Source organism: Mus musculus, chromosome 4, assembly GCF_000001635.26.
Source record: "Mus musculus strain C57BL/6J chromosome 4, GRCm38.p6 C57BL/6J".
Taxonomy (NCBI): domain Eukaryota; kingdom Metazoa; phylum Chordata; class Mammalia; order Rodentia; family Muridae; genus Mus; species Mus musculus.
Window position 1 is genome coordinate 129,488,771 of NC_000070.6, and position 20,568 is coordinate 129,509,338.

Here is a 20,568-nt window from a genome sequence, read left to right on the forward strand (position 1 = left end):
TCTCCTCACTTCTCCCGGCCTGCTGATGCTGCTAGGGCCTAACGTAATGAGTGCTAATTAATCACCTATATGAAAATCATTTGAGCGCCATTAATAAAAGAAAAATCTAAATAAGGCCCTTAGTTCCAGGAAGGTCTTTACAGGGAAGGTGAGAGGCCTGTGGAGCCGCAATGAGGAGGTGGAAGTCAGCCATGGGAGAAGTGGACTTAAGTGTAAAATATAGATCACCATTTTAGAAGCGGGTTTTTTCAGTTTGCTTTCTCCCCCTACTTTATTGGGGAGGACTTGCCATTGCTTTTATCAAGTGCTTGCTAGCCATGGGTGCCAACTAACTTCTTCGATTGAAGGCCGGAGTATCATGTCTGGTTCCAGGAGCCGCTTGAGCAGGTCCTGGCATTCGGTTGAGATGCCCAAATGAGTGGGGAAGGACACCCCCTTCTGCTGCTGCCACAGCATCTTGGGGATATCTGTGTCATCAAAAGGTAGACTTGCACAGAGCATTACATACAGGACCACACCCATGCTCCAGACATCACCTTTCTTGCTATCATGGGGTATGCCCTGTAGCACCTCAGGGGCGGCATAGGCTGTGCTGCCACAGAAGGTCTGGCTCAGCTCCCTGCGTGACTTGGGTAGCACCTTGGCAAAGCCAAAGTCGGTCAGCTTCAGGTTGAAGCCCTGCAACAAGGCGTTCTCACACTTAAGGTCCCGGTGGGCCACGCCACAGCCATGGCAATAGCGAATAGCCTCAACCATCTGGCGGAAGAGGGCCTTGGCCCGGCTCTCGGGAAGTGGCCCTCCGTTCAGCACACAGTCAAAGACATCCCCTCCCTCAGCCAGTTCCATCACCAGGTAGATTTTTCCATCTGCTGACTCCAGCATCTCATACACCTGGATGATGTTTTTGTGGTCCAGGGTACGGACAATCTGGAGCTCACGAGGCAGGAATCTCTGGATAAACTCTGAGGGAAAAAGTGGGGAGACAAAAATCAAGATCAAAACGTCCTGGTTCCTCCCTCTTGGCTCCTGCTTTCCAGCTTCCAGACACCTACCATGTCTAGGTGTTCTTTCTTGACTCCCTGACCAGTCTCGGGTGTCTCTAGCAGCAAGTATTGCCTTCCTTTCATGATTAGCTCATCCTTGGAACCTCCTCCCAGCAGCCTGTGAGACCACAGATGAGGGATTTGGGAAGTTCAAAGCTATTGCATCTCACTATTCTTTCCAGGGATCTATTGTCCTGTCCCTCTTCCACCTGCAGGGTACCAGTTCCTGCTGTCTTCTGGCCAACGCCTCTTGGGACAGGAAAAACTGAGGACCTTTTGTTTTGTTTTGTTTTGTTTTTTATTTTGTTTTCTGAGACAGGGTTTCTCTGGATAGCCCTGGCTGTCCTGGAACTCACTTTGTAGACCAGGCTGGCCTCGAACTCAGAAATCCACCTGCCTCTGCCTCTCCTGAGTGCTGGGATTAAAGGCGCATGCCACCACGCCCGGTTTAGGACCCTTTCTTTTTCTTGTGCTACGATTGTGGCTCTGGAAAGGTGTGAGGATCCTGGTTTCCCTACATCCTTCTATTTAGGGCAGGAATCTGACTTGCTTTCTGCCATCCTGACTCAAAGGGAGGAAGAGATGCTCTGAGGAAAGGGCCTACCCGTGTTGGCTAGCCCACCCTTCCTCCCAAGGACCCCAGCTCACCTTCTGGCCCTCCCATCTTGTCTATAATTTTAATTGCCACTTTTCTTTGATGTTTTTTGGAAAATGCTTCTTTGACTTTTGAGTAGGTCCCTTCCCCAATGGTCTTGCCCAGCTGATACCCATTGGAGAGTAGAAAGTCCTCCATGCTGTGTAGCGCCTCCTTCTTGTCACCCTCTCAGCTCATGCTGCCTCTGCGAGGCAGCTCTACTCCACCATCGCCCTCGGCCTGCTTCTTTTCCCCCCAAGGACTTCATTCACAGCTGCCTCCAGGGCTAGAACATTCTCCGTCTGGACACAGCCACAGGTGGTGGGGAGGGAGAGGACCAGACATTTTTAAACTCCTGCCCAATTGTGATGTAAATGCTGTGTGACCCTCAGACAACATGGGCAGTGTCCCTACTTTCCCTCGCCACCACCAGCAAATCCAGCATGGGTTAAGTCAGTCTTGAGCAAGGCGCAGAGTGGTAGCGATGCTGGGGAACGGGCCTGGGTGGCCGCGTAGGTCAGGGAGGCGGGCCTTCTCCATGTGGGCTCCGCTTCCAGGCAGGTCGCCCTCACCTCCGAAGTCCCCATCCAGCTGTTGGGAAAGAGTGCAAACTGGTCACCAAGGTGCGATCTCCAGAGCCCTCTGGCCTCAGGCCCGGGCCCTCACTAAATGCCGGAACGCTCTGGGACTGCCTAAGAATTCCAGCGAGGAACAGGCTGTGTGAGGTCAGCACGCAGAGATCGGGGTCACAATGCAGTCCTCCCCTTCGACGCTGGGGCCCGGGCGCGCAGCAGACACCTGCCAGGCTCCGCCTGGACCGGAGCGTCCTCCCGTGGCCAGGGCTCGGGCAGTTGCTTCCAGCCTGGGACCGGCCTCGGCCTCTGGCAGGTAAGCCACGACACAGGAGACGGGCACGGGCAGGGAGCATCTAGGGGCCCGGAGCTGCCTGACCGCCACTCCTATACAGAGTGCCCCGGGGCCTGGACATGAGTGCCCAGGAGACCCCACAGGGTCGAAGATTCCCCATTGAGGCCGGAGACTCCCCTGGCCTTGCCTCCGCCCCCGAGTCCCAGGATAGCCCGGAGCCTGTAGCTACGGATCAAAACCCTGTCAGGTGAGTCCGTCGTCCCACCCCTCGGCCCTGCCCCATCGCCATCCCCAGGGCCCTACCCCCAAAGATCCCAGGCGCATCCCCTGGCGCGCCCCAACACTTTGCGCCCCCTGTCGCCTGCCGCTTTCGCCAGGCCGCTCCGACGCTGCCCGGGCTGCCACTGTCTGACGCTGCTGCACGTGCCCATCGACGTCTACCTGGCCATGGGCGGGAGCCCCCGGGCCCGTGCTACCTGAGTGCGCCTGCGCACGGCAGCTCTGCAGGAGCCGGGACGGACGAGGCCAGCCGCGGGCCACCACGCTGAGGTCGCACGCGCCGAGCACGAGACAATGATGCACATTTTAAAATAAAAGAATGATGCACATTTTAATAAAGCACAGCATAAACTGTTCTTTCCATTCCGGGCTGGCCGTGTATGTGTATCCGTCGGATCGGGCCCACCGACTTCTCGGACCCAGCCAGTATCACTCTTGGGCTACCTCCACTCTTAGACCAGACTTCCACCCGCCTCCACTTCCCTGCCCACCTCCCACTTAGGGGGTCGTCACCCTCTTCCAGGCGTTTTTTTCTTGGTGGTTACTTTCCCTTCACCCAGCTGTCAGTCTCCTCTTCCTTGTCTTGGCTTTGCCAATGAAATCTTCATTCTCTGCGGGACACTGGCAGCTTAGAGCAGCTTGGGACAGAAGCAAGAAAGGGAAAGATGAGCAGCCGATGTAGAAAATAAATAAATAAATAAATAAAAGACTGATGGGCTGGTGAGATGGCTCAGTGGGTAAGAGTACCCGACTGCTCTTCCAAAGGTCCGGAGTTCAAATCCTAGCAACCACATGGTGGCTCACAACCATCCGTAATGAGATCTGATGCTCTCTTCTGGTGTGTCAGAAGACAGCTACAGTGTACTTACATATAATAAATAAATTAAATAAATAAATAAATAAATAAATAAAAGACTGACCACTGCAACACCATGTAACTCTCCCAAGCTAGAATTAGATTTGACTCCCTGCTGTTCTTTGGCCTGCTGCAGGGGTCAGGCCATCTGACCCCATCTGTTTGGACCTTTTGTTTCTCCTAAGACCAGCAGAGTTGCTGAGACTCAAGTGATTTGAAAAATATGTCCCAAATATTTTTTTTTTATTTTACTTTATGGACATGAGTGTTTTGCCTGGATGTGTGTGGCTGCACCAGCGTGTGCCTGTTGAGTTCCCTGGAACTAAGTTAAGGATGGGTTTGAACCACTGTGTGGTTGCTGGAAATCACACCTGAGTCCTTTGTAAGGACAACAACTGCTCTTACGCACTAAGCCATCTCTCCACACCCCACCCCCACCCCCAGTCTTTTTCTTTTCTGATCTGGCCTGGAACTCACTTTGTAGACAAGGCTGGCTATGAACCTGAGATTTACCTTCCTCTACTTCCCGAGTGCTCAGATTAAAGGCATGCACCACCATGCCTGTACCCCTAAGTTTCTTAATTGCATATTTCATAAGTGAGGAATTAAAGGACATGCCCGAGGTCCCCCTTGATAACAGGTAATGCTGGGACATAAAACTGCTCCACTTTCTTAAACTAAATGCCTTGAGGGGCCCTCTCAAGCAGAAGCCTTGACAGGAGGGACCCCAAGAAGGGAGCCTACTTAGAACACATTCCAATTTTGCTATTGTTATTCTATAGTTATAAGGATGGCAGTTATCTGCAAGAGAATCTTTTGTAGCACAGGCTGGCCTCTAACTTTGATCTCCGTGACTCAGCCTCCCAAGAAAACCACTGGTGTGTGCCTTAGAGTATGCTGTGGTCTCTAAAATTATTATTATTCTGTTTAACTATGAAGCTATGTAACCCAAAGGTCTAGTTCAATCTCCTTTGAGATCTAAAATAAACACTAAAACACTGACCTCGCCACTGAGCCATATGAAGTGGCATTCAAGCCCCTTTTTAGGATACTTCAGAACCCATGGTGATCTGAAAAAGGCAATTTTTGGTTGATTGGTTAGCTGGTTTATTTTTTTTTAATTAAACAAACAAAACCATACAGGATCTCATATAGCCCAATCTGACTTCAAACTCACTAGGTAGCTAAGACTGAGTGAGCATAGGCTGTGATGCCTTGCCTGGTTTTATCCAGTGCTGGAGATCCAGCCCATGAATTTGTACCTGCTAAGTAAATTGCCTACCAACCTGAGCCTTTTAAAAGTGTTTTTTAAAAGACTGATTTAGGGCTGGAGAGATGGCTCAGCAGTTAAGAGCACTGACTGCTCTTCCAAAGATCCTGAGTTCAAATCCCAGCAACCACATGGTGGCTCACAACCATCTGTAATGAGATCTGATGCCCACTTCTGGAGTGTCTGAAGACAGCTTACATATAGTAAATAAATAAGTCCTTAAAAAAATAAGTAATAAATAAATAAATAAATAAATAAGACTAGTTTATAGGCTAGAGAGATGGTTTGGTGGTTAAGAGCACTGACTGCTATTCCAGAAGTCCTAAATTCAATTCCCAGTGACCACATGGTGGCTCACAACCATTGGTAATGGGATCTGATGCCCTATTCTGGTATATCTGAAAACAGCTAAAGTGTACTCGTATAAATAAAATATCTTTAAAAAAGATAAGACTGGTTTATTTTTATTTTATATCTATTGATGTGGTGGTTTGGATATGTTTGTCCCAGGGAGTGGTGCTCTTAGGAGGTATGACCTTGTTGGAGCATGTGTGACCTTTCTCAGAGGAAGTGTGTCACTGTGGGGGTGGTATTTGAGACCTTCATCCCAGCTATTTGAAAACAGTCTTCTCCTGTCTGCCTTTGGATCAAGATGTAGAACTTTTGGCTACTCCAGCCCCACATCTGCCTGGATGCTGCCAGGCTCCCACCACGATGATAATGGACTGAACCTGTAAGCCAGCCCCCATTAAATGTCGTCCTTTAGAGGAGTTGCCTTGGTCATGGTGTCTGCTCACAGCAATGGAAACCCAACTAAAACCTGTTTTTGTTTTTTTGTTTTTGTTTTTGTTTTTTGTTGTTGGTGGTTTTATTGAGACAGGGTTTCTCTGTGTAGCCCTGGCTGTCCTGGAACTCACTCTGTAGACCAGGCTGGCCTCGAACTCAGAAATCCACCTGCCTCTGCCTCCCGAGTGCTGGGATTAAAGGTTGTGCACCACCATGCCCGGCTGTTAACTGTTTTGAGCTCCTTCTTTGGTGAATAGGCATCTCCCAACTCTCCTCCACCCTTGACTTGGTAGTATCCCACCACACCCAGCTAAAACCTGTTTTGGCAGCATGCGTGTCTGCTCACTGTCCTCATGCACTGTCCACCGAGGACAGAAGAGGGCGTTAGACATTACAGTCAGTTGTGCGCCACTGTGTGGCTTCTGAGGATCAAGTACAGGACCTCCGGAAGAGCAGCCAGTACCCATAACTGCTGAGCCATCTTTCCAACCCCCCCCCCCCCACACACACACACCCTTTTTAAAAGCAGGTTTTCTATGCTGTACAGTCTAGCCTGGCACTCAACATCCTCCTAGCACCTTCTCAGGTCTGGGACTGCAGGGCACCACCACACCCAGCTGAAGCACCTTCTTTGGTTTCCACCCGAAAAGCGATCCCTCCCGGCTGGTCCTTAAATGCTGGGCTCTATGGACTCATCCAGCCCTGAAATCCTAAATTTGTTCCATTTTCTCTCTTTTCTCTTATCTCTGGTACTTCCTTCCCTGCCCCACCCTCTCCTCAGCCTTCCTTTTCTTTAAAAAGACCATAAAAAAATACAACAACAAAAAAATCCTATAAAACATTTCCTGCCACCTCCTGTGCACTTGGTTTTCGTGACTTCAGGCACTGATCTTGCCAGGCAGGCCATGGAGCTGGGCTAGCTCACTAGCTCTAGAATGTCAGGGAGCCAGGGAAAGGGGCATTCCAGGTAGGGCATTGTAGGCAAAGGCTTTAAGGCAGGAAGGTGAAAGCCAAGATCAGGAATTAAGTTTTTAGCACTCAAGTTTGAAGCGAGCCCATGTTGAGCATGCACATCTGATGCAGAACAGGTTAGCAGAAGAAAAGGTACAGTAAAGAAGTCTGGAGGCCCGAGCTCAGGAGTTGGAACTTTGTTATGCAGACAGCAGACTAAGCCAGGCTCCATTCTCCTGTTTCTATTTCCCATTCGGTTCTGGTCCTTCCTCCTCCCACGGAGGAAAGCCTCTGGCTTCAATCCAATCCTGAGTTCAAGTCCCGTCCCTGCCATTTTCTGACGGTAGGGGCCTCTCTGAGCTCCCATGCCTGTATCTGGGGTTTACGTCACCTTCTGCAAGGCTTTGGTAAGGTTGTGTCTGTGTAGTACCAGGACGTGAAGCTGAAAACTGCTGCTACTCTGACCTTTGACTTCAAGGGGCAGCAGAGAGCCAGGCAACCAAGGACACTGTCACCACACTGCAGAGGGATGGATCTGAAACTAGGAAATTAAGGAAGAGACAACTCCTACAAGAATACATAACTGGTGAGATATTGCTGCATCCCTCATTTTCAAGGGTAGAACTGGCCAGAGACTCTAGTACTGGACTTCTTGGTCTCAACCCTTATTCTCTGGGCCTGAGCAATGCGAAGGGACCCAGAAAAAGATGTTTGAATCGCTGCCTTCTCTCTCTCAGATGCCTTATTAGCTGGCCCCTCCCGAAGGGACCCCCTTTTAGAAGGAGGGGGCGAATCGAAGTACAGATGGACCCCCAGGTTTCCATGGAGATGGCAGGGAAAGGGTTGCTTTATCACCATGGTAACAATTGACGTCAGCACTATTTCCCATCTCTCGATATGAGAAGGGGGGCAGCCACCCCAACCACGAGCAAATCCCCCACAAAGCCTTCTCTCTTTGCTGAGCCAATCAACTGAAGGTGGACAGGCTTAATATAGCATAGGAGGTAAGACGCACAGGCTCTGATGTCCGTCAAACCTCAGTTCAAATCCTCACTCTGCCTCCTCCTAGCTGTGCAACTCTGAGCAGACTCTTTAACCCCTTCAAGCTTCACCGTACAAGCAGGATAGCCTCCCTCCAAGAGCTGCAGGAGATGCAGGTCACACACTGGAACTAGACAGTGGGAAGTGCACAGTGACAGCTTCTCCTCCCCGGATCTGTCAGGGAGGACCTGCAGACATGGATTCTATTAACCCTAGAGGGGGCCCCAGGATGATCATGGACCAGACCCCAGGATGCAGGCTTGTGACGCAGTCAGAGGCAGTGGAATTTCCAGGCTCTGCGGAAACCACAGATGTCACTTTCCCTAAAGCCCATCACATCCGGGCTTTGACCCAGCTTCCTCTTTCTCCTCCTCCCCTCTGCCCTGTACTAAGCCTTGTCAGCAGCCTTCAACTTCCTGCGCCTCTGTCTACTCCTGTAGGAAAAAAGATGAATGGGAGACCACAGGAAGACAGGGGCCAACCCTGCAGCAGTAGCAGACTGGATAGCGTGGGGAAATGGTGTTCCCATGCCCACTGCCCTTTCCCAACCACCACTGAGGACAACCTCAGAGTTATTCCATTCTGGCTCATTTCCTCAACCTCCAGGCTAACATGTCCTGTCCGTATTCCCTGGCACCATTCTGAAGGAGACCCCAGCAGCCATCCAAACTCCTCAGGCAGCCCTCGAAGCACTGCCAGCTTCCTTCCTGCTTGGTTTTTCCAGTCTCCAGCCCCAGAGGAATCACTTCTCCTTAAATCTCTTCAGTGGTTTAAGCACATCAGATACCAGGCAGTTCCTCACAAAGCAATCTTCCTTTTGTTGTTGTTGTTGTTTCGAGGCAGGGTTTCTCTGTGTAGCCCTGGCTGTCCTGGAACTCACTCTGTAGACCAGGCTGGCCTTGAACTCAGAAATCTGCCTGCCTCTGCCTCCCAAGTGCTGGGATTAAAGGCGTGTGAGGCTGTGCCCAGCCTGCTTTGTGCTACTTTTTCGGTTTAGCTCCCTACCTTTAACACAAGTTCCTTAGGGGTGGAATGGCTTCTCTCGGATTCCCACTTACTCCTCAGGTCTCCGCCAGTCTTTCCCTCTCAGGAAAGGCTACCCTGACCACCACCTCTTTCTTGCTCTGTTTAGCCCATGTCTGTGTACTCACTGAGGTATGGGGCTCTGCTATGTTCACCCTAACATTGCTGGGGCCTGGAGCTGGAGGGTGCCTAAGTCTGTGGACTAGACTAGCTAATGACTAGCAAGCAAGGCCCTGTTAGACTGGCAGAGGGACTAACACAACTAAATGGCCTGACTAGGGGTCAGAAATTACTTACACAGGAAAGCACGTCGTGGAGGTGGGAAACGACCAGGCACTAGAATTGTGTGTGAATTTAGTGCTGAAGAGACTGTAGGAGAGGAGAGGGGTGGGGGACAGTAACTGGGTAGAGGGGTAGAAAAGACACACTGGGTGCACACGTGCTTTGGAAGAACAATCCTGGCTGCCCTACTGGGACAGTCATGTAGGAGGATGAAGGATGTCGGCAGAGATAGGAGACTGTTGGGGGCCCCTCCCATCAGGTAACAGACCCTTGGGCCAAGTGGAAGCTTGCACAAGAGAAAGCTAGAGATGCCAGTCTTTCTAGTTGCTTGACGATGAAAATGTAGAGCCAAGCCATGGGGTGGTGGCATATCCTAGTAGCCCAGGAGGCACAGGCAGACAGACGGCTGAGTTCAAGGCCAGACTGATCTACAGAGCAAGTTCCAGAACAGCCAGGGTTATATAGGGAAACCCTATCCGGGAAAAACAAAAACCAACCAAGCAAACAGAAAATAGTCATGTGTATATACTTTTAACCCTCAGATTCTGTCGATAGATAGATAGATAGATAGATAGATAGATAGATAGATAGATAGATAGATAGATAGATGGATGGATGGATGGATGGATGGATGGATGGATGGATGGATATCAGTCACCTGTACTTTATACAGTTCATTTAAGATGCTGGGCTGGGGAGGTGGCTCAGCAGTTCAGAGCACTAAATGCTCTTCCAGAGGACCCACATTTAATCTCCAGGACCCACTCAGCAGTCGAAGTTTACAGGGCACCCAATATCCTCTTCTGGTCTCCATGGGCACCAGGCAAACAGTGGAGCACAGATATACATGCAGGTAAAACACTATATACATTTGATATAAATGAATAATAATAGCAATAATAAAAAGACCCAAGTTTAGACTTCTGGTTCAAGCAAGTATTTCTAAGGGAGGCCATAACTGGGAGATCATAACTGGTGCGATGCCGGAGTGTGACTGTTGTGGTCACACCACCCTGGAAGCCTCCGGGAGTCAGGTAGGGGGGTGGGCAGAGACCAGCTCTCTGACACACACTGAAGGCATGGGAACCCAGGCTTGCCCAGGAATGTTACTAAGACAAAAGCTAGTAAGATAGCAAGAAAAGGAGCCCAGAGTGTCCCCCAAAACAAGGGGAGGGCCCCAAAGTATCTCAAGTGGGAGGGAGGTTCTCACTGTGTGAGTGTCCAGTCAGCCACCGCTGTGGGGTCAAGTCAGATAAAGACTCCAGGCATCCCTCGGATTTAGCAACAAGGAGGTCAGCGATGGCCTTCAGGAGCAGTTCCCAGGGAATGGTCTGGGAGGAAACCAGATTGCAGCAGGGGCTGAGGGGAAGTGCAACAGCCAAGAATGTTGACCTGACTGGGAGCTAGAGAAAGGAGGGGCCAAGGAAGGTTTTCTGTTCCCTCAGAGAGAAGCAGGACCAGAGCCTGTTTGCTGATGGGAAGGAGCCATCTTGGAGAGGCTCAACCAAGGAACAAAGAAGGAACTGGGAGAGGGAGGCAGTCCAAGGAGAGAAAAGCGATCCCTAAATCTGGCTATGCAATTGGGGTGAGGGGAGGGCAAGTCGGGACCTGTGCTGGACTCTGGGGGCTCAGAGGAGCTGCCCACTCTCCTCTGAAGCCTGCGTGAGTCACAAGGGGTTAAATAGTCCATATTGGCGGTGTGCAGAAGGGAGCTAGGCCCGGACAGTCCTCAGAATCTCCGGATCAGGAAGCCAGACCCAGCCTGAGCTCAGAGTCCTAAGCGCAGTGCTTCAACCAGGTCAAGGGCACACAGACTTGTTCTAGCCTTTGTCTTCTGCTATCCCTCCCCAAACCTCAGTGCATTCTTCAGAAAAAAGAGTGAATTAGAACAGATGGAGGGTTTGGGGTCCCCACCCCCACCCCAAGACAGGGTTTTCCTGTGTAGCCCTGGCTCTCCTGGAACTCACTCTGTAGACCAGGCTGGCCTCGAACTTAAAGATCCGCCTGCCTCTGCCCCTGAGTGCCGGCATTAAAGGCGTGTGCCATCACGGGCCGGCAGATGAGAGAAATTTGAAACTTAGAATGGTACAGAAGGGAATTATCATGGAGTCTCTCTGTTCTTCAGCGTCGGATGTGTTTGGAACTATACGGTCGGAGAAGGCCTCTGAGATGTGGGCCCCTGTAAACACAATGACAGGGTTGTGGGAATAGAGGCTGAAGGCCTCTGCGTAGGTAGGGTGTGTGTGTCTTTCTTCAGGCTTTCCTGCTCTCAACTCCACCCTTCCTAAAGGCCGTGGGCCTAAGGGACTGAGGGCCTATCTTGGGGAAAGTTGAAGATTCTGGTGGGGGGTTGGGGTGGGGTGCCCACCAAAGATCAACCCTACCCTAACCCCCTCAGCCACCTGACCCGATGTCTCCAGCTAAAAGCAACGGGCCCGGGGGTACTACGGGCTTTCAGACCGCATGTATTAATTAAATAGTCCAACCCCGGGTCAAGAGGACTGGACATGAAGCTATTCATTGAGACTGCTCACTTCTTGGTGAACTTTTTTCTGTCCCAGTGAGCACTGAAGGAGAATGTCACTGGATAAAACACCTTGACCTGGCAGCAGGTCTCGAGGTTGGAGGAAGGTGCCCAGGTCCTTGGGAAGAGGCAAGTGGGGGTGGGGGAAGCCGGAGTTTCCAATTCCTCTCCGGGTGCCTATCTTTCTAGGTCGAACACAGCGACCTCAACCCATGGCGACTCCTTTCTCCCTTGTATCTCCCGAAGTGATCCATCCCGAAATGCCTGGACCAGAAGCTGTACTTGTAGGACTACCACCGCTGGGCCTCTTTGGAGCCCGCCTCTCGCGGAAGCCGGGGAGACTACTGAGCCCGCAGCGTCACCGCCTGCTGGGTAGTGCCTGTCGCTAGCCCGAGCGCAGGAAGCTGCTCTGTCCGGGCCACCGGCCTGGCGACCTGCTGACGGTGAAAGGACCAACGCTGGTTAAGGCACCCAGACTCAGAAGTGGTTCGGGCAACAGGAAGGGGCTCTAGGGGAAAGAAGGTGTGGCCAGAGGGAGAGGGGCGGGGTTCTCGATTGGGAGGCGGGCCCGGGTCCGGCGGAGCCCTGGAGGAAGTCCGGAGGTCTGGACGCGAGGCGGGACCCTCGGGGCGGGGGGCGGGGCCCGAGGGGGAGGGGAAGGACCTGCGGGGGATTCCAACCCTGTGGAAGGGCGTGGCTGGACCTGGGTACTTGTCCTCCCTCGGGTAAAGGGGCGTGGCGTGGACAGCCAGGTCCCCCCACCTTACTGCCCTGCACAGGGCCCTTCGGGTGGAAGCTCTAGTGGCCTGACACTAACTACCAGTTCCTAGCCTGAAGGAAGAAACTCGGTTTCTTCGCACCCATCCAAGCGGGAGTGAGGGGCGGAACTTGGGAGGAGCCATGGTGGGGGTTGGGGAAGGTCGTGGAGCCAGAAAAAGATCCAGCCTCTGGAGCGTTGACCTCCACTCCATGAGTTTTAAAAAGTAATTTCCTTTTTTTTTTTTTTTTTTTTTTGGAGGAGTAGGTGTGAGATGTAGCCTGTGTAGGGAGGTCGGAGAACAACCCGCGGGAATCATTTCTATCCTTCCGCCATTTGGGTGGTTTTGGGGATTGAATTTAAGTCGGAGGGCTTGTTAGCAAATGCCCTCTGAGCTATCTTGCCTGCCCACGAATGTATCTTTGTTTTTCTTTTCTTTTTTCTTTTTTCTTTTTGTATCTTTCTTTTTAAAGGTTGGCAAACATAGGTGAATTAGGATTACTGCCCCTGGGTAGGGGTGCTTTTCTCCTGAGGAAGCCTACAAGGGGAGTGTACTGTTTGGGTTGGGTTGTGAAAGGAGATTGGAATTTTCTGGGAAGGTATGAGGATGGGCATTGCAGAGAGAAAAAAACAGCATTTAAGGAAGCACAGAGGTGGGATACTACCAAGTCAAGGGTGGAGGAGAGATGGGAGATGCCTATTCACCAAAGAAGGAGCTCAAAACAGTTAACAGCCGGGCATGGTGGTGCACAACCTTTAATCCCAGCACTTGGGAGGCAGAGGCAGGTGGATTTCTGAGTTCGAGGCCAGCCTGGTCTACAGAGTGAGTTCCAGGACAGCCAGGGCTACAAAGAGAAACCCTTTCTGGGGGGTGGGGGGGGGGGACACGACACGACACGACGACACCACCACCAACAAAACAGTTAACAGGCTGGAGAGATGGCTCAGCAGCCTACAGTGTTTGCTGCTCTTCCAGAGAGCCTGAGTTTAGTTCACTATGCATGTTTGTGACTCTTCTGACCTCTGAGGGCATCTTCATTCCAGTAATATACACACAGACACACATATATGCAAGAGAGAGAGAGAGAGAATTGACTGGTAGCACAGGTCTTTAATCCCAAGAAGCAGCCCGGTCTACACAGCGAGTTCCAAGACTGCCAGGGCTACCCAGAGAGACTGTCTCCAAAAAAACTTAACATCAGCTTTGTCTGCAGCTGTTACCTAGGAAGGTCCCAGGACAAGAGTGACTCCAGCCCCAGGGGCTAGTGGGCAAGAAAAGAACAGCTCAGAGTTGGCTTAAAGGACTCTGACAGGGACAATCATCCTGCCTGTGCCTGTGTGCTTCCTATTTCTATATGGCTCTGAAGTGTGTGTGTCTGCCCTGCCTCTGAGCTCCATGTCAGTTTATTTATCAGCCCTGTTTTGGCAGCCTGCCGGGTTTGTTTGTTTGGTTTTTTTTTTTCCTCCACTGAGTTCTTGGGCATCACACCCGGTGAGAAGGGACAGTTGAGGTCCCTTTTCCCTGGAGCTTATACTCTGCTAAGAATAGGCCATAAAAATGCATCAGAGATAAGCAACGAGCTGTATTTGAGAACAGGGATGGGCCAGGTGCTGCTTCATATGGGATAGGCAGGGACCATCTTGCTCATACGTCTAGACAGTGCCTGACACACAGTGGACTCAGTAATGTTGAATCGGTTGATCAGGAAGCTCTGTCGGCTTGGAGACTAAGGGGATCAGCCCTTTCTACCCCCGAGGAAGTACTCAACATGGAGACGGCAGCATATGTCTGGTTGGTGACCCGTATCCTCTGGCTGAAGTACTGCTGTGACTCTACTCCTGTTTGCTGTGTTTGTGATCTCAGGAGATGTGCATTGGGTTTAAACAGGACCCAGGAGGGTCCCCCAGGATAACTGCCCAGGTGATTCACTGCAGCAAAAGACTGGTCTAAGCAGATGGACCTGGCTCTTCCCGGAAGTGCATCGGTCCAAGGACTTTGGCTGCTTTCCAGAATAGTAACATCCTGCAGGCCCTGAAGGAAGTCCTCAGTCCTGTCTAACCACAGCCTCTGCTGAGACGACCTCAGCCTTCCCAGTCCGGTTGCCTTGTGGGCAAAAGGGAGGAGATGGGCTGGCCTCAATGTAGCAGGGTTTGTCTAGACAGAAGGTTCTGGGAAGACCTGACAAGGGTGGGGAGTGGCGATTGCCTGAAAATTCCTCAGAAGAACACCTTAAAGGACAGAGACAGTTGATCGGTTAAGCATCCTGTGCATTCAAAGACGTCCCTATAAGGATGCAAACCCAACCCGGGCAGGGCCAGGGGGAAACAAGGACGGGGCTGAGCCGCTTTGGCCGCAGCCCAGAAGACCGAGACTTAGTTTCCTTTTGCACGAGTTTTCTCTTTAAGCATCAGATTCCATCTGTAGAAGGGAACCATCCGCACCTAAATTGTCCTCAGATGCGGAGCAGAGCCTGGGGCCCACAGACGCTAAATGACTCATCCAAAGACATCAGGGCAAAGACATTTGTGGCTGTTGGAGCTCAGGACACGTGGAATGTTCGGCCAAATTCCCTGTGCCTTGCAGCGTCAGAGGAATGTCACAGGTGTCTGTTTTCTAGGAATCTGGGGATACAGTCTTCGGTCTGTTTGTGTAATGATTCCAAGGCCCACCTGTGCCAAACCAAAGACAAGCAAAGGTGGCCTGGGAACCCCGCACGACCTGGTGTCCCCTATTATGAAGATTACCCCCCTTGCTTCTGGGGGCACTGAGTTTCTGCTCTTGGTGTCCCAGTTAAATAGCTTTGTTTCCCCAGAGCTGCTTCCTCTTGGTGTGTGTGTGTGTGTGTGTGTGTGTGCAGGGAGCTCTCAGTTCTTCCCAGTCATATATAACGTGTTGACTGCTACACCCCCATGGTCCTCCCCCTCCACCCCTGTCATCTGTGAACACCCAGCAGGGCAGACAGAACTCATGCCAAAAAAAAAAAAAAAAAAGGTAGAGAGAGACACAGGCCATCTGAGTGAAAGGTCTCTGGAGGATGACATCACTTGTTTGGGGGCATAGTTGGTCCACTGAAGGGTCAGGAAGGCTCCAGGGATCCCTTGAGCTGTGCTTCTTGATATCTGAGAAGACCCTGAGAGTAGGGGTTTGAGCACAGACCGAAGTATTTCAGGAAGGAGGGCATAGGGGAGAGAGGAGAGATTGGGCAGTTGTGAGCTTCAAGTCTCATCTCAGTCAGGGGCCACCAGACATACAACTAGGTTTGCCTGCTGGCCAAGGTCAGCTGAGGGTCAGAGCTGTGGAGAACACGGGGCTGGAGGGAACTGTAGGGGAGCCATGAACAAGTTTAAAGTAGAGAGGGTCCATGAAAGTAGGTTGGGTCCTGGCCTTCAGGCATCTGCCTGTGCTTGCTCATACAGAGTCTTCCAGGTCCTGTGTGATGCTGAGGCCAGCAGTGGGCCTACCCACACCTCCCCATCAAGGTATGGCTGAAAGTGCCCATGGCCAGAAGAAAGGAGTCTTAGGGTTGCCACTCTGATTGAGACACTCCGTGGGGGCCAGGTGTGGTTGACACATGCCTTTAATTCTAACACTCAGGAGACAGAGTGTCTGAGGCCAGCCTGGTCTAAATAGGTAAGTTCCAGGCTGGCCAAGGTTACATAGTGAGGCCCTGTCATAAATAAAAGGAAGGGGATGACACAGCAGCATCCAACTTCCTGAGAGCAGCACACTCCCAGGGCATTTCCTCCACCTGCCACTGCCCAGTCCCCTGGCTGACTCTAGTAGGGACTTTATGGCCCTTCCCTCACCCAGAGCCAGTCACCCAGCACTGCTTTTCTTTTCTTTTCTTTTTTTTTTTTTTTTTTTTTTGTCTTTGTTTTTTTCAAGACAGGGTTTCTCTGTGTAGCTCTAGCTGTCCTAGAACTCACTCTGTAGACCAGGCTGACCTCAAACTCAGAAATCTACCTGCCTCTGTCTCCCAAATGCTGGGATTAAAGGCGTGTGCCACCATGCCTGGCAACACTGCCTTTCTTTAGACCAATCCAACTGACTCTTCTCTGGGACTCTTTCTGTCCCTTCTGATCTATTTCCCTGGGCCTGTTTGTCTGTGTCCTATAGGGGTCCCTGTGGGGACATCCAGAGTGATCTCTAAAGGCCACTGAGTCCAGGACAAGGGTCTGGGCTGGGGACAGAGATCTCAATCGCCACTCTATAGCCTCTCATAAACATGAGAGGTGAGGAGGAGAGACAGACAGGTAGGCAGATTATTTCTCTGTCTGTCTGTCTGTCTGTCTGTCTGTCTGTCTGTCTGTCTGTCTGTGTCTCTCTCTCTCTCTGTGAAATACATATTTTTACTCCAAACTCACAGATCCCAGTGACATCCCAAAGGCACTTCAAGTCATCTTGACCCAAATCACCCTGCTTCCACTCACAGCCCCCTCTCTGCTCTAGGCTAGCCCTGTGTAGCACTGCAAACGTCACCCACTGGCCTGAGCCAGACCCTCAGGCCACCCTCAGCCTTTCTCCTCCTTTATCCTTTCCCATGACCTGTCACCACATTTGGCAGGTGAATAGATCCATAGATCACCCATTCTTTTTAGAAACTGTTCCTCCCCCAGACTCAAGGGCACCCTACTCCAGGGTCACTCCCCCCTCCCTGGCGCACCACTGGCACTCCCTCCAGGTCCCTCATCCAGAGTCCTGCTTGGAGTCCCTGGCTTTCTGGAGCCATACTTTGTATCTAGTGGGTCCTCCTATGTCCTATAGCTTCAAATGTGGCACTGTCCGGGGTATTATTAGCAAAGAAGGTGCCTCCTTCTCAGTCAGGCGCCTCTGCCCACTCAGTGCCAGCCTGCTCTCTCCATGGAGCTCTCTGGGCATCTTCAAGTTCAGCTCCAAGGTTATGCCTCTAGTTCTAGCCCTGAGCAGTGAGAGTTTGGGGCTCAGAGAGTGCTGGCCGGCCTTGGCTGCCTCTCCTGACCACCTCGGACTCCTCTGACTTTGGTGACTGCAACAAGCGCGGCTCCTTTCAAGACAACATGGAAAAACAGTCAGGCGGAGTGTATTATGGTGCAAAAGTGGGAAGGGAGGAGAAACACGGCTGCACTGGAAGCCAGACCATGTGTTAGGGACCAGATAGTGGAGACCTTAATTACGAGGTGCAGGCTGTATTCTAAGAGCAATACAGAATCACTGAGAGCCAGAAAGCCAAATGAAGCGTGGTTGGTTGGTTAGTTGGTTGGGTTTTGGTTGTTTAGTTTTTTGGTTTTTGGTTTTTGGTTTTTGGTTCTGTTTTTGAGACAGGGTTTCTCTGTATAGCCTCGGCTGTTCTGGAACTCACTCTGTAGACCAGGCTGACCTTGAGCCTACAGTGATCCTCCTGCCTCTGCCTCCTAAATCCTGGGTTAATGATGTTACCAGACTTGGCCTCAAATGGAGCATGTTTGATTTCACATTTATATATACCTTTCATTCCTTAGTTACTCAAAAACCAAGCAAGCAAACAAACAAACAACAAAACTGTTCAGGGTGTATCTCAGAGGGCTGGGGTGTAGTTCAGGAGGCTGGGGCCTCTCTCAGTGCTGGTGTACATACCTTGTGGACATAAGGATGGCTCAGGCTGGTTTCTATCCCCAGCATTGCAACAGCAAACACTGAACAAGCTGCACTAGAAAGTCCCCCTGGGATGGTGGAGAGTGTGTCTAGTGGCAGAGAGAGCGAGCGAGCAGTGAGATTATTTATCCCAGGGGAAAGCAGGTCTTCCTCAGAGCAGTGGCTAAAGAAAGGCTAAGCAGAGCTGAGCTGGGCCTAGTCTTGGCTCAGCCCTGTTTCCTACTAGAACAATGAGATACAGAGCGAAAGACGCTGAGCAGAAGCTCTGAACCCAGGAACACGGAGTCTGCCCTGGGGAGTGTTGTTCTTCCCCCTTGGTGAATCTTGAAATCTCCAGGGGGAATGTCTTGATCTGGGTGTTAAGATAGAGGACCAGAGAGGTCACTTAGCTGCTGAGGTAGCTTTCCACAAAGTCTGAAAACCTGAGTTCCATCCTGGGGACTCAAACTCTGAACTGTGCATGCACGCTAGTACACACACACACACACACACACACACACTAAGAGAGAAAAGAAACACATAAGCACACAAGGAAATGCACACACACATTCAGAGACACACAGGGACACACACAGAGGCAGACGCACATATAGACACAGGCACACACACACACACATAGGCACTATAAAAAATAGAAAAGTTGCCCGGCGTGGTGGTACACACCTTTAATCCCAGCACTTGGAAGGTAGAGGCAGGTGGATTTCTGAGTTCGAGGCCAGCCTGGTCTACAGAGTGAGTTCCAGGACAGCCAGGGCTACACAGAGAAACCCTGTCTCGAAAAACCAAAAAAAAAAAAAAAAAAAAAAAAAAAAAAAAAAAAAGAAAGAAAGAAAAACAAAACAAACAAACAAACAAACAAACAAGAAAGAAAGGTGGAAACTCAGAGAGTGTGAGGTGTTCTCTGTAGAGGAATGGGGCACGTTCAAATGTCCCAAATGTCCAAAGGTAAGAGGAAGCGCAACCCTCTAAGGGAATGAATAGGTGTAGAATTGAAACTCTGTGGGTCAAGGAAAGAATAAGAGAACATCTCTGAATGCCTGCAGGATTTGTATGCTCCGGTACAGAGCTTCTGGACTTCCCTTCATGCCCCTAGCTCATTTAACTTACACTAAATAGCCCTAGGGAGAAGGTAGAGTCGCTATTCCCATTTCATAGATATGGATGCTTAGGTAATACCACACCTTGTGATAACCTCAGTGGCTCCCAAGGTCCTCATCTGACAGAGATGGCACAGCGTGACTTTAGGGGCGGGAACTGGCCTACAGTTACAAAGCTGGAGGGTAGCATGCCTTAGATCACCTGGAGGACGAGGCTGTGGGAGGGGAAAGGGTGTCACGGAGGCTGTGCAGAGGAAAGGGTGTGATTGGAGATGAACTAGTTGCAAGTTTCAGTTTCCCTGGTTAGAGGGACTTCCCCTTTGTGGGGGATTTTGGCTGGAAAGTTATAAGCAATCCAGGCTTTACTGTAGGATAGTCTTTCCCCAAAGGTACCCAAGAGTTGAGGAGGGAGGGAGTCGGGGCAAGGACAGGCTCAACACAACCCAGATAACTGGGTTGAATTTCTGGTGACCTCATCAAGCTTGGGGAATTGAGCCAGGAGCACGAGCCTCTGCTATCAGTGCAACCAAGTCCCAGAGTACGTGCCCATCCAATCAGCTCATGTGCCATTAACCCTGCCCTGGCACCAGTACACCCCCCCCCCCAGACTCCTACATATATACTTCAAAGGAAAGGAAGGCACAAAAGACAAAAAGTTCCGGACAGCCTAAAATTCTGAAAGGGAATTTTTCAGAACTCCCCTGCAGTGGCCCAGAATCCATAGCAGGGCTCAAGGCTTAGCATTGACTGAATCGATACCTGCTGCCAATTGAGCTGGAACCCAGAGAGCCCAGGCCCATGAGAAGTAACCCTGGGTCCAGAAGCCAGTACTTGAGGGTCTTGGCCCTGTTCTTGCTGGGCTCCTCTTTGCCAAGCCCTTAATGACTCCTATTCACCTGAAGTGTTTTTCTGGATGCCTCCTTCTGAGCCCAGTGCCTGCCTGCCTGCCTCTCTCTCTCTCTCTCTCTCTCTCTCTCTCTCTCTCTCTCTCTCTCTCTCTCTCTCTCTCTCAGCTGCTGCTGGCTTCTTGTTTTTACCCTACTTCATCGAAGCCCTCCACTAGGTTTCTGCTCCCTCTTCGGCCACTAAGAACCGTGGTGGCTGTGCCTCTGGGGTCTTAGGATAATGTGCTCAGGCAATGCCGTAAACCACCAGCGATGCCATCTGTCAGCCTTGCCTGGCTTTCCGAAGATCTCTCGTGCACTCAGGGATCTCCTTCAATCTGTATTCTGGAAGCTCTTGTCTCAGTCTGGCTTCTTCCCAGGCCCTCCCTTGCTGCCTGCCCCGCCCAGGTAGTCCTCCTGAAGCCTGGGTACTTCCTGGATCAGGTCACACAGCAGAAACCAGAGGCCCCGATGTTCCGGGGTTAGTCCTGCCTTAAACCCTGACTGTTGCTCTCTCAGGTCACTACCCATACTTTAGGCTCTGGCCTTTGACTCGGGAAATCTGTACATCTATGTACAGAAGTGTGTCCAATTCTGATTGCTGCTTGATGTCCTCTGAACATCCTTTGGACCCCTCAAACCCACCAAGGCGAGATTTCACAA

General features: G+C 51.1%; 2 protein-coding genes across 4 annotated transcripts; one reads left to right on the forward strand and one right to left on the reverse strand.

Moving 5' to 3' along the window:
• Positions 1 to 237: 237 nt before the first annotated feature.
• Positions 238 to 2,960, reverse strand: Tssk3 (testis-specific serine kinase 3). Of its 3 annotated transcripts, none has more exons than XM_030253689.1 (3): positions 2,848 to 2,960; positions 1,692 to 2,268; positions 244 to 962 (listed from the first exon to the last, which is right to left on the reverse strand). In XM_030253689.1, the coding sequence occupies exons 2-3, from the start codon at positions 1,834 to 1,836 to the stop codon at positions 301 to 303; spliced, it is 807 nt and encodes a 268-aa protein (XP_030109549.1). In that variant the 5' UTR covers positions 1,837 to 2,268; positions 2,848 to 2,960; the 3' UTR covers positions 244 to 300. The 3 variants fall into 3 exon arrangements, with proteins under 3 accessions (NP_536690.1, XP_030109549.1, XP_006503317.1); XM_006503254.4 differs by lacking the exon at positions 2,848 to 2,960 and adding an exon at positions 1,053 to 1,161 and having other exon boundaries at positions 253 to 962; positions 1,692 to 2,346; NM_080442.2 differs by lacking the exon at positions 2,848 to 2,960 and having other exon boundaries at positions 238 to 962; positions 1,692 to 2,000.
• Fam229a (family with sequence similarity 229, member A) lies at positions 2,420 to 3,186 on the forward strand. Its single transcript, NM_001085491.2, has 3 exons — positions 2,420 to 2,565; positions 2,645 to 2,791; positions 2,922 to 3,186. The coding sequence occupies exons 1-3, from the start codon at positions 2,429 to 2,431 to the stop codon at positions 3,022 to 3,024; spliced, it is 387 nt and encodes a 128-aa protein (NP_001078960.1). The 5' UTR covers positions 2,420 to 2,428; the 3' UTR covers positions 3,025 to 3,186.
• The last annotated feature ends 17,382 nt before the right edge of the window (positions 3,187 to 20,568 follow it).

Coding starts and splice junctions, on each gene's coding strand:
- Tssk3 (NM_080442.2), bottom strand. CDS start 1,836: ATGGAGGACTTTCTACTCTCCAATGGGTATCAGCTGGGCAAGACCATT. Junction 963..1,691: donor CAAGATGGGAGGGCCAGAAG/GTGAGCTGGGGT, acceptor TTTTTCCCTCAG/AGTTTATCCAGAGATTCCTG.
- Fam229a (NM_001085491.2), top strand. CDS start 2,429: ATGCAGTCCTCCCCTTCGACGCTGGGGCCCGGGCGCGCAGCAGACACC. Junction 2,566..2,644: donor CCGGCCTCGGCCTCTGGCAG/GTAAGCCACGAC, acceptor ACTCCTATACAG/AGTGCCCCGGGGCCTGGACA. Junction 2,792..2,921: donor ACGGATCAAAACCCTGTCAG/GTGAGTCCGTCG, acceptor CGCTTTCGCCAG/GCCGCTCCGACGCTGCCCGG.